At 36.4% G+C, this 17,296-nt stretch overlaps 2 protein-coding genes across 5 annotated transcripts in view; one reads left to right on the plus strand and one right to left on the minus strand.

Moving 5' to 3' along the window:
- LOC123318623 (protein-lysine methyltransferase METTL21D-like) overlaps positions 1-17,296 on the minus strand; it is a 45,428-nt gene that overhangs the window by 12,802 nt on the left and 15,330 nt on the right. Inside the window, exons 4-5 of one of the 3 annotated variants that reach the window (XR_006538384.1) lie at positions 11,943-12,057; positions 1,857-1,986 (exon numbers count right to left, since the gene is read on the minus strand). Coding sequence is in view for 1 of the 3 variants with exons in the window: in XM_044905294.1 (XP_044761229.1) it covers positions 11,971-12,057 (87 nt within the window). In the remaining 2 variants the exon portion in view is untranslated. Of the gene's footprint in view, positions 1-1,856; positions 1,987-11,769; positions 12,058-17,296 lie in introns of all 3 variants that reach the window. The other 2 variants (XR_006538383.1, XM_044905294.1) reach the window with 2 other exon arrangements.
- LOC123318622 (cyclic AMP response element-binding protein A) overlaps positions 1-17,296 on the plus strand; it is a 37,874-nt gene that overhangs the window by 12,187 nt on the left and 8,391 nt on the right. The window contains exons 2-3 of one of the 2 annotated variants that reach the window (XM_044905288.1): positions 13,564-13,786; positions 15,748-15,867. In XM_044905288.1, the coding sequence (XP_044761223.1) occupies positions 13,564-13,786; positions 15,748-15,867 (343 nt within the window). The remainder of the gene's footprint in view (positions 1-13,563; positions 13,787-15,747; positions 15,868-17,296) is intronic. The other variant, XM_044905289.1, reaches the window with a different exon arrangement.

Here is a 17,296-nt window from a genome sequence, read left to right on the forward strand (position 1 = left end):
GATCCTCATTTAATAACAGTTCTATTTTTAGCTCCGCCGACTCTTTCTGCTGCTGCATCAATTAAGTAAAGCTCCTGTTAAACGATATCAGCGTTGCAGCGCTCGAAATTTTTTTATAAGAACGTCGACGAATGCAGCGCGGAGCACTTGACCATTAATAGAAGATGATGCACGCATCTTCCTACTTGATATCTCCATTTATATCCGCGACTTTTACGATGAACTTTAACGAATTAATTTACGGATTTGAATTTTTTGGCGGACGTCTCCTCGACGGACGGCAATCTGTTTCGCGTCAGATCGGAATATAAAGGTCAGTAGGTTCTCTTAGAACCATTCCATTGAAATAGCGGAAAAAGTCGATTAGAGGAATTTTAAATAGCAAAAAATTTTTCCCGGTCCCAAGAATTTTTTTTTCGTGACAGAAATTTTTTCTGTCTTTCAAACAATATTTATTTCGGTTAGAAATAAATCTTTTTGTATTTAAAAATTTTATTTTCCTTAGATTGAATTTTTTGTGGACTCAAAAATTGTTCTATCGAAATTTAAAAATTCGAAAAGAGAAGTTTTTATGCCGAATATTTTTTTTCAGGATGGAAAAATATTTTTTCTTGATCTGAAAAAATATCTTGAGATGGTAAAATTATTTCTGGACCTCGGAAAAATGAAAAAAATTTTTCGAAATAAAAAACTTTTGCCGGTCAAAAAATATTTTTCTTTTTTATTTAAGTTAAAAATAATTTTTTCCACGTTATATTTTTTCCTAGCTCGAAAATAATACTTTTCTTGGGTCGAAAAAAATTATCCTGCTCGAAAAAACCTTTCCAGGCGTTGTCGACCCAATAACACTGCGCGATACAAGTAACGATTTGAACATACGCGTACCCCGGCTCCATTATAATATATTCGACATATAAATTTGTTATTATCGCGGGACAGTTTAGTTCTACCAATAAAACACTACCCACGTTCACTTCACAATGCCGTTCAAAATTCGATCTTTTAATACAGCAGTGGGAGGGGGCGTGTATACATGTCGGTATCCAGTTCTTGCGTATACATACACCCTTTTCAAATGATGACTGATTTAATCCGTTACCACAAGCCACTATGAAACCAGAACGTGTCTCGCAATTTTTTTTGTGAAATAAATATCAAGTTGCCCACATGAGAAATGATAAATGTCCGCCCTTTTTAAAAAATTAGAGATACATATTAATTTTTAATCTAGCGGGTTCGAAGAGTAACTTCTTGACATTACCTGTCTACCTAGCTAGCCAGTCATATTAATCGAATCTAGGTCAACTCACTGGTGTCATTTGTGACTCATCGCTAGGATTTTCCTCCTGATATACACCGAATTATCTCGAAATATTTACGCCACAAGAATTCCGCATTCACCACTTCATCGGGAAGAGGATCAAACGTTTCCTAGATATTTTTTTTTTCAATCCGCCTTTCGAATCAACAGATTTACCTTCTCGATGTCGACAAAAATGGATAAAAATGTTTCTGCTGCCGTTGGGTTCACGTGGCGGTTAGTTCTAATATCATTTAGTTACAATGCTTCGTAGACGGGGTGACCTGTAGTCCGAATAACCGGTAGTTCAAATGACCTGAATATCTTGCTATGAAATAAGAATAGAACGAGGTTTATGTGCGAGGAATTCTGAAGAAATTGCACGAGTTTAGCGATCTAAAACCTACATGACTGAATGCATAATTATAACGAGTGTGGCCTAAAAGTCAGTTCATCTACTTTAATTGCCCAATAGTCCTAATTTAACCGGTGTCATGGTAGATTTACTGGAGAATTTCTTTAGGAGATTATAATAATAGTTCATTGTATTACTCACCATTAAATGTACTATGCATAAGTGTACAACCAGCTTGTCGAATTCGATTGCATTGCAAGTTATCGTATTTTTGGCATGGGCGGTATCTGAACACGTCTGAGTAGACCTCTATTGTTTAACGTTGTACTACCTGGAAAGAAATACAGTAGCAGTAATTCCTAAAGATAATGGTCTAACCAAACAAATATCCAATGCAGTTTTAAATATATCCAGTTTCAGCCATGAAGTTTAAGACCGAAAAAATCCCATGAAAAATAAAAAAAATCAGGAGATTAATCCTATTTCTAACTTTGAGCCCCAACATTTTTTCTCCATTTTTTTTTTAAATTTTATCTAGAAATTTTCCACCGATATCGATTATCACATCAACCCACCACAGAAGGATCGTTCGGGCGTAAAATATACCCATAAATAATTCAAACCTCCACGATTAAATAATGCATCGAAGTTCCGATATCAGATTGACAACCACAACTTGACACTTTCAATCGATAAAGAAGCAGTGGCGGTTAAGGGGTGATTTTGGGGTGGGGACCATAATTTTATATCTTTATAAAGAAAACTACTTTTAAACCCATTCATATTTGAAGAGGGAAATAAAATCTCACATACATAGACAAATGAATTTTTTTTTTAATCAAATAATTTGAGAGAAAAAACAATATTTTTATATATCTATGATGTTGCTCTCTTTATTCTCGAAATTATTGATTTTTTTCATTCCTATTTCTCATCAAAGTATTGAAAATTTGCTTTAGTAATTAATCAAAATTTTCTTTAATTAATTATATTTAATAATTATATTTAACGAACACAATGTTATTATGAGAGATTATTTCGACATTATTAATTTTTTTCTTCATTAAAACCAAGAGAAATGACTGCATAATTATGTAAATGATATGAAATAATTTCACAACACAAATGTACCTATTTCGAACCAACCTGTCCTCACAAATTCAAATGTGGCAAAAAAAAATTCTTATAACAACGCAAATGCTGTTAAATCATTAAATAAATCATACTAATCAACATAAACTATACAAGGCGATTCTGAAACAAGTGGTCGGAAATTGAAAGCATGAAAATCTATTTGAAAGAAAAAAAAAAAAACAAGAAAATAAGTGAAATTATCCTTTCTATCCTTCCCTATTCGCAGAAACCGATCGAATGTTACGGAAAACGTGACTTCTGGAACCTGTTCCCCGACCACGACGATACCCGGTGAGACATTATCATTCAAATTTTACGTCGAGGAATTTATAATTACGAGAGGAACGGATACGATCAGCCATGATTTCGGATGAGGCGGCGCGGCCCCAGAAAACGGGATATTCTCTCGAACAGGTTTTATTACGTACGTCGAAAAAACGTCGGGAGATAATGAGCGTTTGAAATGGACACCGATGCTCGTTTCGGTGTTTATCAATTCGGATTTAAGGGACGGAAAAATGTAAGGGGCCCATGGTAAGATTCAAGATGCATTTGCACGTGCAAAAATGAATAAAAAAAAACCTTTAGTTCAATTTTTCTTCAATTAATGAAAAAATAATAATAAAACTTTCACTTTCACTAAGTTATATAAAAAAAAATTAGAACCTTTATTTTTTATTAAAAAAAAGAGCTCAAACTTAACTAAGGAAGAGAAATAATTAAAATATCGATTTATTATTATAGTGAAGTAGGAGATGCTGCGCCAATTATTGTACTAAACGATTTTTATAACGCCTCAATTTTTTATTCGGTGAATTTAACTGATTTTTTGAACTTGTATATTTTTAAATGAAATTTTTATTTTTATTTATTAAAATAAAAAATAAGAACAATAAAAACTTTTACCTCCACTGAATTAAATAAAAATAAAAAAAATTAGAATCAATTGGTTAATTATTTTGTTATTAAAAAAAAGGGCTCAACCTCTTGTTTCATTAATACCTAACTAAGAAGGTGAAATAATTAAAATATTGCGGTATTATTATAGTGGAGTAGGAGATGCTGCCAATTATTGTACTAAACGATTTTTACAACGCCTCAATATTTAATTCGGTGATTTTAGCTGATTTTTTGAACTTGCATATTTTTAAATGAAATTTTTATTTTTATTTATTAAAATAAAAAATGAGAATAATAAAAACTTTCACCTCCACTGAATTAAATGAAAATTAAAAAGAATTAGAATCAATTGGTTAATTATTTTTTTATTAAAAAAAGGGCTCAACCTCTTGTTTCATTAATACCTAACTAAGAAGGTGAAATAATCAAAATATCGCGGTATCATTATAGTGGAGTAGGAGATGCTGCCAATTATTGTACTAAACGATTTTTATAACGCCTCAATATTTGATTCGGTGATTTTAGCTGATTTTTTGGACTTGCATATTTTTAAATGAAATTTTTATTTTTATTTATCTAATTTTTTTTCTACTCGAGTTTTATAACAATATTCAATCGAGCAATCAATGATATTAGCGGGGAAAAAATTAATTTGTTGAACAAGACATTCAGAATATCAATAAAAAAATATCAAAATCAGTCAAAGTCAATATAAGAAATTAACCTTACAAATATTTTGTTCCTAATAATTTGAAACAGCTCGATTTTTTTTAAACCCCATGAATTGAAATAAAGAAGCTTTAATTTGAGAAAAATTTCAGTTATTCTATAGTAAATCCATACACACAAAAAAACTTGATAACATTAAATATTGAGGGGTTATTATAGTAATGTGGGTAATGTCAATTGCACTAAAATGTTCTGAGAAGCCTGAATCTCACATTCACTTGAATTTTCTCTTAAATTGTGTATTTCTTCAACAACTTCTTCGTTTAATTTTTTTTTTATTGTTTTTAGTCTACGAACACTGACGAAAAAGGATAAAATGTCATTTATAGGTAATCAAAATAATTTTTCCATGGTCATCTCACGGTTTCATCATCTATAGTATAATAATAGTGCATAGAAGAAATGCTTTGCAAATTTTGGACGGACATAGTGAAGGTCGCATACACAAAAGCTGGTGGAAAAGAAAAAATCCCAAGTAACCATTAAATCTGATGTGTACGACCGTGAAAATACGGAATTCCACAAGCTAATTCATTCCCTACCCGATCGATTCAACAACATTATCTTTCCAGTCGACTTAGCCACAAAAGCCATGCATCGAACATTCCGATATGTATGCCTTTACATTCTCGGTTAGCCCGTTAAACAGTTAGATGACATAACCAGGCGTACCGGGCATGAGACGAAGTAAAAGGCTCGCTCGGTATGCATAGTGAGCCGTGAGAATGAAGACCAGAGAATATTCTTCGTTATCGACGAATTTGTAAATAGCATTTCTATGGATATTACACCACTCTCTGCTGAAAATACGTTCGTTTCGAGAACTTCGACCATTTAGGTTCAGTTTTTCGTCTTATTTTTGACGGTATATGCCAATCTGCTTGACGTTTCTTGATCTTACAGATCAACGTCACTTTTGTCAAAGTGACTTTGACATAAGTGCACAGATCATAGACAGGGGTGGGTAGTACTGATTCGATTCATAGAGTGAAGAGTAATGTTTTTGGCCTTGGTTTTTATGAAATCTATTTCTAAAAACGGTTTTCATCGTAAGATTTGGGCTCATACGCAATCGCTTCCAAGTACCCGTAACATTTTCACCGTTTTATCGTTATCTGTGCAATAATCGCCCATATTTTCCGAAAGCGACTGATAAAATTGAAATGATAAAAGCCGGCGGAGGGTGTTGCAACCGACCACGTGATTTCAATGATCCACTTCGAAGCCGGATAAACAAAAACTCTTGCACCCGTGGGCAAGATCGAGGAATAATACATTCCAATTAAATCTGGTCAGACACCAAAACATTTTATTGATCAATTTACTCCAATCGCCGGTCATAGTACGTTGGTCGCACTAAAATATCAACCGCGCTGTAAAAATTTAATTGGACTCGCTGTGTGGAAAAGCGGCGTTGTCAAATTCAACGACCTTTATTTCTATAACAGTTTTTCCACGCCATTGCCATTCGACGTCAATTTCGCTTGTAAAATGTAACAAATGAGAGAAAAAAACGAAAAATAACACGTATTTTCACAGTTAGGGATCAGGGTTGTTCATTTAGGCTGTAAAATACAGCTACTGATTTACTGATTGCTGGGTGTGTTGGATGGACTAACCCAAACCTGCCACCGCGACAAAAAAAAAAAATACAGCTACACAGCGTGAGTCTTTGACTCGTACGAATATTCAACAGTAGATTCTTGAGGTCAGAAGAAAAACTTTTTTCTAAACCATTTTTTCCGCTGATAAAAAGATATAGCCGTGTTAAACTTTCATAATGAGCTGTGCCAGCACTGGAGAAACAAAATTACCTTCAGAATAACTAGCTACATTTGTGACACTACACATATTTGGATCTTTCAAACCGAGTTTTATTCAGCCGAAGTACCCAATTCTTCAAATTTCACAGATACTTTTTAATTTTTGAACAAATTATAACAGAAGAGATGAACACTAGAAAGTTAGGAAGAAAAAATGAACGGTGGAGTGCATTCTGTTCCCCCTGGGTTTTCACACCAGCAGGGAAGAGTCAAGTACAGAATTTTTCAAATTTCACAGATACTTTTTAATTTTTGAACATCAAATTACTCGAAAAATTACGAGAAAATATGAGGAATACTTTTATTCTACAAAACGTTCAAATATTCATAAGATAGCGTCCAACTTGGTTTCAAGAATTGAATTCTTTGAAGTTTTTGTATTTTTATGGTACGTAACGGTCATAATGAGAAAACTGGAAGACGTGGGTGATATCTTGTATTCGGAAAATATTCATTCAATAAATAAAAAACTATATTCTGAAATTCATTTCATTCGATAAAACCTTTTGTGAGATAGAACTGAATTGACATTTTTTTATGGTTATTCAACAGCCTGTATCTTTTAAACCAAGCCGATTCGGAATAAGTGGTAAAGGAAAAAAGTTTCTTCTGACTTCAAGAATCTACTGTTAAAATATTTGAAGGAGTAAAATACTCACCCTGTATACAGGATGTTCCTAAATTGGTGGTGAAAAGAGGAGATTCCTCGAGTAATTTTAAGAAATATAAGTCCCATAAACATGGGACCGCAAAAGATTCCTTCTCGAGATACTGGGTGTTAAAGTTAGAAATTCTTCCAAGTTTCTCTCATATAATATCTACAATTCACAAGTTATTCAGCTGAAATTATTCATAAATATTAAAATGAATAGGTTCACACCACGTGACATGCCAATTTCGATAGTAAATCTACAGGGTGATATTTTTTCCCGAACTCTGTCCCCTAGCTGTTTTCATCCAGAACTTTTTTTTGGTGAGCCACTGTTAATTTGAAAAAAATGTGAAAAGAAGCTTTGTTCTTATACTGAACTTTATGGTCTCTTGTAGTTTTGTCGTATCTGCTACCGATTTAGAGAAAAAATTCTCTCGAAATCCTCAGAAATATGCAGATTGTCATAAGAAATCCAGTTGGTGAGCTGTGGTGAACACCCTGTATCTCGAAAACGAAACGAAAATCATTCCAGTTGATGTTTATCCGATACATGAATTCAATGTACCTGACATTGTTTCTATTTTAACCTACTTATCTCATATTCACACAAATACGTATAATTAAAGATTAAAATAAACCTGCTGATAAATAATTTATCTTTTATCTTTAATTCTCACTTCGAAATACTCTAGGTCATAGCAATCGAACGATTCCAGATATATCTATTATATAACACGAAATTTTTTATCCCTCATAATTCTCTATGGGGTAGTAAATATTCTGTGTCTCAACCCTTTAATTTCCGAATTATTAAATAATCTAGATTTCGGCCAAACATCAATTTCATGAAAAAACCTCAATTTCATCGCCTTCTCGTGAAAATTGACGCGCCACTTCTAATCACTCCATCGCGGTGAAGAAGAACGGGGTTCTTATATTGACCAGATGATAAGAACGAATTAATTTTAAGAAGTGTAGAACCGGAAACGGAGTTGAATGACCACCGCTCTAGAGTACCTCCGTCGAGCTAGTGCGTCCTCGACCGTGATATAACAATCCGAAAGCCGGCTACAGAGCCAACCGGGAGCTGTTTTCACGCTGGTTAACTTCGAATTTCTCCGACAGGTCTTTCTGACCCGTTTTCTAGAAGGAAACCATTTTCCATTCGAACTGAGCAATTTTAGCCGCAACGGTCCTAAAACGACCCAGAAATACCTTAAAAATGCTTAAAAAAGGGATTGTATTTCTGACATCCCCTGTCATTCCCGACAGACATCGATGGTCACAGAAAATTACCGGGTTTTGACAATCGACGTCAGATTGTGGTTAACGTCAGTTTCGACGGGAGGTTGACAGTAATCACAGAACAGAATCATATACTTCATTCAAATTTATTTTAGCAGTCGGTTGGCCATGAAATAATTTTCTCAAGTTTTTGTAACTAGAACGAAGTTAGGTTGGCACTCATGAAATGTCGTTAATGTCATAACGCCGTTGCCACAACTAATATCAATTTTTATTACGAAAATTCGAAAGTGATTGAAAAAAGAGACAGGGTTTCAGGAAGTGCTATTTAGAATTCAGGTCCGCTCATTCAAATAGTTGTACCCCGATATTCTAAAATCCACAATACGTCAGACGGTAGCGAACATATTCAATGTAAGAGAATTTATACAATGTTTCATCTGAATCTAAAAGACTTATATTTCAGCTGAATATTTCCACAATCAGAAAGATTGTGAATGAAGAGGATGACAAAGAATTTCCTTCCATTGGGAAACCCAAAAAAGTGGTGGCATTTGAGAATTTTATGTTTGAGTGAATTAATGCGAAAGGTTTACTACAGGATTTTCGATAAATGTCACCGGAGAATAAGTTCCCTAAAATGGATTTTTCTATTTTTCATTTGACTTGTCCTATACAATGTAAATGTCTTAAGGTACTAATAAATACCTAATTATTATTATTACATCAATGTATTAAGATGAATAGCCAAAAATACGCGCAAGTTGCCCTGTTACTTGTTTATTCATGTGAAATTTTTGTTCAACGGTGAAGTTCCATCTTAACTCGAAACTTCCTTCAATTCTTTTTACTTATATTGATGCAATATGATTCTTGTTGAAGAATGTAACATTCTTGTAAATATCTGTTGATTCCTTCGGGATATACCCATTCCCAACCACTGCATCATATGCATTTCATCTTCGGGTTAATATTTTTGAAATCTACAACTGATGTAACGTATTCAAACTTCAGCCAAAGAAGATAACAAACATTAACTCTCCTCAAGCTAGTGCATATTATGATATTATACTGATCTCTTGTATTTTCCACGCAAATAACTGGATTTGGTATGCCTTCAATCATTTTGTATAAACTTCAATTATGTTCGTCACATATTTTCCGAAGAGATTCGACATTGTGATAAAATACGTAATAACAGAAACTTTTACGTAGAACGGGCAACAACGCGTTGATTTAAAAGCCAAAAATGTTTTGACAAGCTTCATAACCCCACATTTCCTTACTATACAGAGTGAAATGTGTCAAATTTCCATGGCCAACCGACTGCTAAAATAAAATTGAATGAAGTATAGAATACTGTTTTTGGCCTCGGTATTAACGAAACACGGGCGAATTTTTGGCTCTGAATGATCCCCTGACAAGTAAAAGTCGAGATTTTTATCAAACGTCGACCACAGCCTCAATTCGAAACTTTCCCAACCGATCGATCGATCTCTACGACTTGACACGTCCTTTCAAAACTGGTAAATATCATACGGCCATCGGTACTCGACGAATCTGAATTCGCGATAAGTTGAACAGCCTCAGGACCCATCGAAAATTCAACGCCCGTACCCGATCCCGAACGGATTTCGAAATTGACCTCTTCGAGTCGTGATAGAGGTTGATACACTCGATCTATTCCTCCGAATGTGAATGAACCGCTTCTTTTACGCCTTGGGGGTCCTCTCTATTATTGCGATCTTGGACTTCAAAGACGTATTATCCAACGCCCATCCATGGTGTCACGGCCTACTATAAGGTAACAAATTCGCGGTGTGCTCAGAGAGTTGAACGCCTGTATAATGAACTAACAAACTTGGCAGTCGAAGTATAAAGCGATGGATTTTTCTAACGCTCATTCAAGACACTTTTGTTTCACACATTCCACCACGTAAAACAACTTTTTCGTCCTTCCAAGGAATTCATCCTTCAAAAAGATACGCTCCACAGGCAGATTCGCATTTTCTAGTTGGTTCATATATTAGACACAATGAGCGGTAGCTCTAGCGACTAGTAGGTCTAACTTCCGGCAGTTCATATGCGCTGTAGTCCGAATGGCCAGTAGTTCAAATGACCGGCGAATCGAACCATCGAATGAGATAATAAAAGAAACCTCGAGTTATCTGAAATCTAACAGAAATAATTCGATATGTCGGTGGTTTATCGTAAAATTTGACCATAAACTGTGCGAAAAGAACTTTTAAGGAATATCCCTCGACTCGAAGTTATGATACATGAAGCACGAGATCCACAGGCCGATTCGCCTAAGAAAATCATCACAAAATGAATTTCTAGATATCATCGAATTCTTCAATCCGCAGACATAGAATCCGAGATCACCGAAGATACGAATTCTTCCATCAATTGTCAGCTGTCAAAGTTCCTTCGATTACCGCAGTACGTCTTCGCCGACTGCTGATGAATCTCAGCTCCAACCGAAGAAACGTACAAACGTAATTCTTTCACGGTTTTTCGGAAGTTCACGGTCAAACAGTGGGTAAACTCGAAAATATTCGGTGTTAACGAACTCGCCTAGCCCACAGCAATTTAGGAGAATTTATGTACGACCTGTACTCAAATATTGAATTAGCACCTGTTGCCGAAGTCGGAGTGTTCGGCGAAGAAACGACCGTAATAAAATGGGAGAGACGAGTACTGCTTCTAAAATACTTTCGTTTTCTATCAGTATTTATCGACTTGGTTTTGATGCATACTTATTGGTATTTATGATGAGTGATCCGTGGTGAAGATAAGTCGAAGAACAAGCATACTTCGACTCGTTCATTAACTTCAACAGCATCTTATCAAATAACGCGTTTTTCATTTTATATTTTCCCAAATTTTCTGGATATTGAAAAGATATGACCTTTTCCAGAAAATTTCAAAGAATTTTCGATAGAATGATGTTATATTGGTGTTTTCAGTTATAATCTCCTTTATAAAATCCCGAAAAACCGAAAGCTCATTGCAGATTATTCTTCAATCAGTCAAAGATCATTTGAACTACCGATTAATAGAACTACCTCTCTCTAGAACTACCAGACGTTGCAACTACTGGTCGCCAGAGCTACCGTTCTTGGAATGGGAATCCAATAAACGATTCGAGTACCTCTGAAGATGAATAATCTTGCAGACAAGCTCCAACCCATTCGATGGAACAAAAACGTAAAATGCGAGGACAAACGACATGACTAACTCGCACCTGCACCGAGGTCTCTCCTATAAAAGGCGACTTATCATGGAATTATCGACAAGCGCGATTAGAAAAAATAAAGTTTCTGTTCGTTTTCCTCTTCCGCTGATATCCGTTCTTTAGAGAACGGAAAATGGGAGAAAATTCGCCGCGATAATGTTCACCTATCGCCTATTATATTCGCTCAATTACGGAATGAGCCGTTCTTCGTATCGTTTATCCTTCTCTGGGCGATTTCCTCGACAGTTTTAGATAAAAAAAATTTCTTGGCCTAGCGTAATTCTCGAATTTGAAACAGCAGGTCGAAATTGAAAGCAAATAATTTTTTTATTGAGCTGTTTTGAGTTCTAATGATGGCGACAACGAAAAACTTTCTGAAATTTTCGTTTTTACCTCTTCAAAGAGATATAGGCTTTCGAATTCCCATGAAAAATCACATCTACCAACCAATCCCAGGCTTTCTATTGGGAGCTGCTGTAGGTAACGTTGAAAGAGGAACCCAACCAAGTGAGTGGGCGTTAATCCAGATGAATGAGTTGAATGAATTGAAAGATAGTGTATCTTACTTCCTATTTGTCGCAGGAAGAGGCCAGTTTATAGTAGGAACAATCTGTTGTTCACGATGTGGACTGGAATCTCTCGTGCAGCATCGAAGAATTCGATCAACGAAATTTCAGTTATCTGAAACAGATGAGAATGAATCAATTGGTTGAATAACTCTCGTTATTGGAAATCATTCAACTTTTTATTTAATTTTTTTAAAGTTTAATAATGGATTTTCGTTGAGCATCAGCCAAAAGGAATTTGATTGATTAATTCCAAAAACTAAGTAACATAGAAAATAGAACACCAGGTATCAATTAATTCAACAGGGGGAATTTCTAGGGAAATATACGTTTGAGTCCGTTTGAGAAACGATCAGTTTTTCAACCATCCATATCTACAGAGTGGTTTTTGTGTTAACCCCTAGGTTTGTCTTCACCGGACCGCTTCACGTTCCCAAGGTCAATCGCAGGGCAGTGCCACTTGGTATATTTTCACCATTGTCGACTTCCCAATTGTAAAACGCGGGATTTCTCCTTTGAATTATGTAATATCCACGTGAAACGTCGATAAGATAACGATCCACGATGATTATCCAGAAACCTAGTAATAATTATCATCCATTTCAGTGGTTTTCAAACGACTAATAGACAACATAAGAAAACCTTCATTTCGTGTGTCAGCTTTTGGTTTGGTGCACCCAAGATATGAATTTTGTCCGTTGATATTTTCACTCACCATGTATACAGAATGAGTCTTTGACTTGCATAAATATTTTAACAGTAAATACTTGAGATCAAATTTTTTTTCTATACCATTTCTTTTCAAGTTTTCATGATGAGCTGAGCAACCTCTGGAGAAACGAAATTTCCTTCAGAATAACAAGCCAAATCTGTGGCACTTTTAAACAGAGTTGCATTCGGCCAAATTTTCCGAAATTCACAGATATTTTTTATTTTTAAACATCAAATTACTCGAAAACGAGAAAATATGAAGAATATTTTATTAAACGTTCAAATATTCCCTAGATAGCGTCCAACTTAGTTTCAAGAGCTGGGTTCTTTTCTTATGGTTTTTCAACAGTCTGTATATATAATTCACAACATTACGCATTTAGCTTCGTGCCATGACTCTGTTATCTACCCAACTCACAAGCCGAAGCGAATTACTGATAAATTTTCGAGTCTACTCCACGGCATAAATTAGCCGATAAAAAAACATCGAGCTTAGGGTTTGGTTTTTCCCACGTAACGTCGATTTCGTTACGAATTTCCCAGAAAAACGGATCAATAACGATCAATTTTCGGATAATAACCAGAATAACGAACGTCGTCTAACTATCCTTGAACAGCTTGCGAACATTTTAAGTTGGCAGGGTGTCATCACTGACGTTTGATTCTCGAGAAGAGGTTTTCCTAGTTTGCGCATCCTCTGGTGGCCTAGTGGTAAGAGCACTCGACCGCCAATCGAAGGGTCGCAGGTTCGAGTCCCACCCGGAGAAGTACTTTTTCAGAATTTAATAAAATTTGCGAGCAACTGAATAACGTCCATGTATCCACAGAAAAAACACGAATTGGAAGGGGTGTCTTTTATACCATACAGAAGATCATTTTCGACCAAAATAACGATGATTTTTTCTTTCAGACGATGCAAGACGTCCTGCGTCTACACTCCTCGGGCGACCTCAGCATAGAATGGACACAGTGCGACAAAGAGATACCGGCGGTCATAATCCACGACAAACTGATGACAGACGCAGCCTTCGGTCACACGACGATGCTGAGGCCGATCAAGAACGAACACTCCTACAGCCTAAATTCCGAAGGAGGATCACTTCCGGATTCGCCACAGTCGCTGAGGAAAGACGGTGAGTTATACCACTGAGCGTCCTCGAAATGAGAACCATCTCGTCCAAAAAAATCATATTGAGATGATTTTTTTTATAAATACCGAGGCCAAAAACAGTTTCTATCAGTCCGAACGATGTGAAACACCTCGCTCTGTGATCTGTGACGTTTACCTATCAGGGATGAGTCAATAAAAACCGTCTACGACAATTATGATCACAAAAATTTGCGTTGCACCTGTCAATATTATCAAGAATAGTCGGTTTTCTATCATATCACTCCTGAAGCATAAATGATATTCACTGAACCACACGTTCCCAGAAAATTGCAAAGGATTCATAAAAACCACAGAAAATTACAACAATATAAACCTAACCAACACTTCTGTGCCCCTCAGCCGTCCTGTCAAAGACAGATGATCCGACAAGCAATGTCAGATAGTGTATGTCATAGAAGTAAGATATTCAAATCTGTGGTCCTGTCAGGGGTGGATAAATCGATAAACGACGAATTAATTCTCAAAGTACGCATAGTATAACATTGGCGAATATTTGGATAATTTTTGTTAAACTAGCGTTTTCGGCCAACAATCAAGAAACCATTCGAAAAATTCAACCAGACATTCTTATTACCATTGCCGTCAAATTCCTCAAGAATACCTTCTTGAGGGGCACTCCTCAGGCGCGTACCTAAAAATGCAGCTTATGCGTCAACCTCTTAGATAAAGGAACGTAAATGGTATCCATTTCCGAGGCAATTTTTCACGTTGATGAGGTCACTCTCGATATTTCTCACGGCCTTATCTTTTATTCATTCATAATTGTGGAAAACTGCACCGACCATAAAGCGACAACGTTCGCTTCTGTTACCAGAGAGTATGGTAAAACGATCAAAATTCTAAAGAGGTCGTACTTACATAATGGCACCAATGTTGAATGGTGAATCGAACACTGGTCGAAGAAGCGATGACATTTGATTCCACAGAGACATCTGGAAATGTCATTTATATACTGTTTATGACATGAGCATTCTTCGAATCTAGTAGAGAGTCATTGAAAAACGTTAACACTCATAATGTTTCAGGTATCTTAAACAAGGATTTAGACCTAACTCCTATCGCATAATCTAACTGGCGTTTGTGGTTGGCCGAAAAGCTCGGGAAGAAACAGGACCGTACTCGAAATTTCACGCAATCGCATTCGACTGCGGGGGATGATAGCTCCGCCATCTTGAATTGACGACTCGATCAACTTCCACCCTCTGTCGATGAAATACTCGACCCTATATCGTTTAGCGAGCTCGATTTCGTTGAATATTTCGACGAATCGGACCGGTTGAAACCGGAACAGTTGCGAAACGAATTTCGCCTTTATTTGACCCCATAAAATTACATAATCCCAACGATTTTTACGTCTCATTCAATCCATTCATAAACCTCCATAAAAGTTTATATTTTCGCATACACATTCCCGGAAAACAATACCTAGCAACAAATATTTGAGATTGTCGATACTGTTACGGCGAAATTATTTACGTGCTCGAGAATTCCCGATAAAAAAGCCGATATGAATTCAAATTGACCGTCCCTTCAAGCAAAACTTTCTATTTAACGTTGGAATGAATGTTGGAATTTTTTTTCAATCACCCAGCAAGAAAAACTCCAGCGGTACTAAATCTGCAGATTTTGGGGGCCATTCGATAGAACTTTTTGGAAAAATGAGTTTTTTTAGATCGAATACTCGTTGAACAAAGATTTATCGTTAATTGGAAGTGAATGACGGGCAATTTGAACATCTCATCGATTAAAACTCGAACGTTTTCACATTTATACCGACTCGATTCGCAAATATTCCTGCAATTTGAGGTTTTAAAGAGGTACCCCACGAACTCAGCATCGAAAGATGTCCTGGAATGATGTTTTCCAGGAAATTTTCGTGCATTTCCATTTTCCTGCGTAACTATTTGAAATTTTCTTTTGTAGGCAATTCCACTGTAGCGAAGGGTTCCGTTAAGACGGAAAAGCACAAGATACAGAACGCCACGGAACTAGACGCTAGGCTTTTAGAGATGTATGGCACACGACTAGAGATGTTTTTCAGAGGTAAAGGGAGAAATCCAAATTTATTAATTAATTCTTTTAAATCGGGCGTTTTTTGAACCTAATAACAAAAATTCTTGTTATATTGTTACCAGATGTCCAAACTTAATCTTTGTTGAGGCTTTCAAACGCCTAAAAGTCAAATTTTCCCTTTGCTTAAATGAAATGTGACAAAATTCCAACCCTCATTCTATTTCGGCTACCTACGCCACTGCCCATAGATGCATCCTATCTAAACACCAAAAATACAACCTTACCAAAACGTTTAGGTCCCAATTGAAATTCAACTCGTCCATCTTTACGTTTCCTGTTGGGCCAGCTCCACGTCCACCCAGACGTTTCACTTTTCAAAGCTCCAAACTCCTTAGATGATCAGGAAACGACCGGGAGTCAATAACCGTTCCTACTCCAGCGACCGATCTCATGATCGGTATACAAATTAGTCACAAGCTGACGTTTTCTCCACCTACCTATCCTGCCTTTTCAGCGAAAGTACCGTTGAAGCGAGATTTGGCTATGATGACATCACGATCAGGCATCGGAATGCGAATTTGGGAATGGAAAATTTCATAAAATAAACGCACCTCCGAAAAACGGACATTGAACATGTAGTTTCGGATTTTATTAAGGATTCTCATGACTGTTGTGCGTGAAGCGCCAGATACATCGGGCATTTTCCTAGTACTAAAGGTCGGACGCATTGCTACATGACCTAAGACGGCCAAGTCCCTCGCTTCGTCCCCATCATGCACCCCCTTCCGTTTCCGCCTGAACCATTAGCGTCGAATCTGCTTCCAATTAATCATAAGCATAAAAATGTGCGAGAATTTCTCTTCCTAACTTCACGCTCGACTCCGTTTCCCAGGCGGAGGCTCATCGAAATCTAGGCTTCTGGTACGCGGCTAGATGAAGGACCATCATCGCGTCTAATTGGTAAAACCGCTATTAATGAACGAGGCGACAAACAATGCGCCATTCTTCATCGCAACGTTCGAGAACCTTTCGGTTAATTGAGGGATCGAAGAACGTGAAAGGAAAAATGGCGAAACCTTCTACGATGATGAGCGCCTCAAAATAACGATCTAGGAAGGCATTGACACGAATCTTATATTTTCCGAAGACTTCGTCATCATCGGCGTCACGATCGTTATTCCGATGACTTCATGGCGGATTAAGCGAAAGAGTCAGAGTTATCGGTAATCAGGATGACATTCAAGACTGATTGCAAATCAAACAGTAATTAGGCATCTCGATTCTTCGTCATTTGACCCTTTACCGATGCTTGAACACGTCAATTTTTTTTTTAACACGGCCGAAGTGAGGGTTTATTTTGTATTTATTAATTGGAAGTGGAATAATCAAAAGATAAAACGAATTAAGTTAGGATAATACAAAAAATGAAAACGTTTTATTTCAAACTTTTTATTTTGAA

This window comes from Coccinella septempunctata, chromosome 8 (genome assembly GCF_907165205.1).
Source record: "Coccinella septempunctata chromosome 8, icCocSept1.1, whole genome shotgun sequence".
Classification (NCBI taxonomy): Eukaryota; Metazoa; Arthropoda; class Insecta; order Coleoptera; family Coccinellidae; genus Coccinella; species Coccinella septempunctata.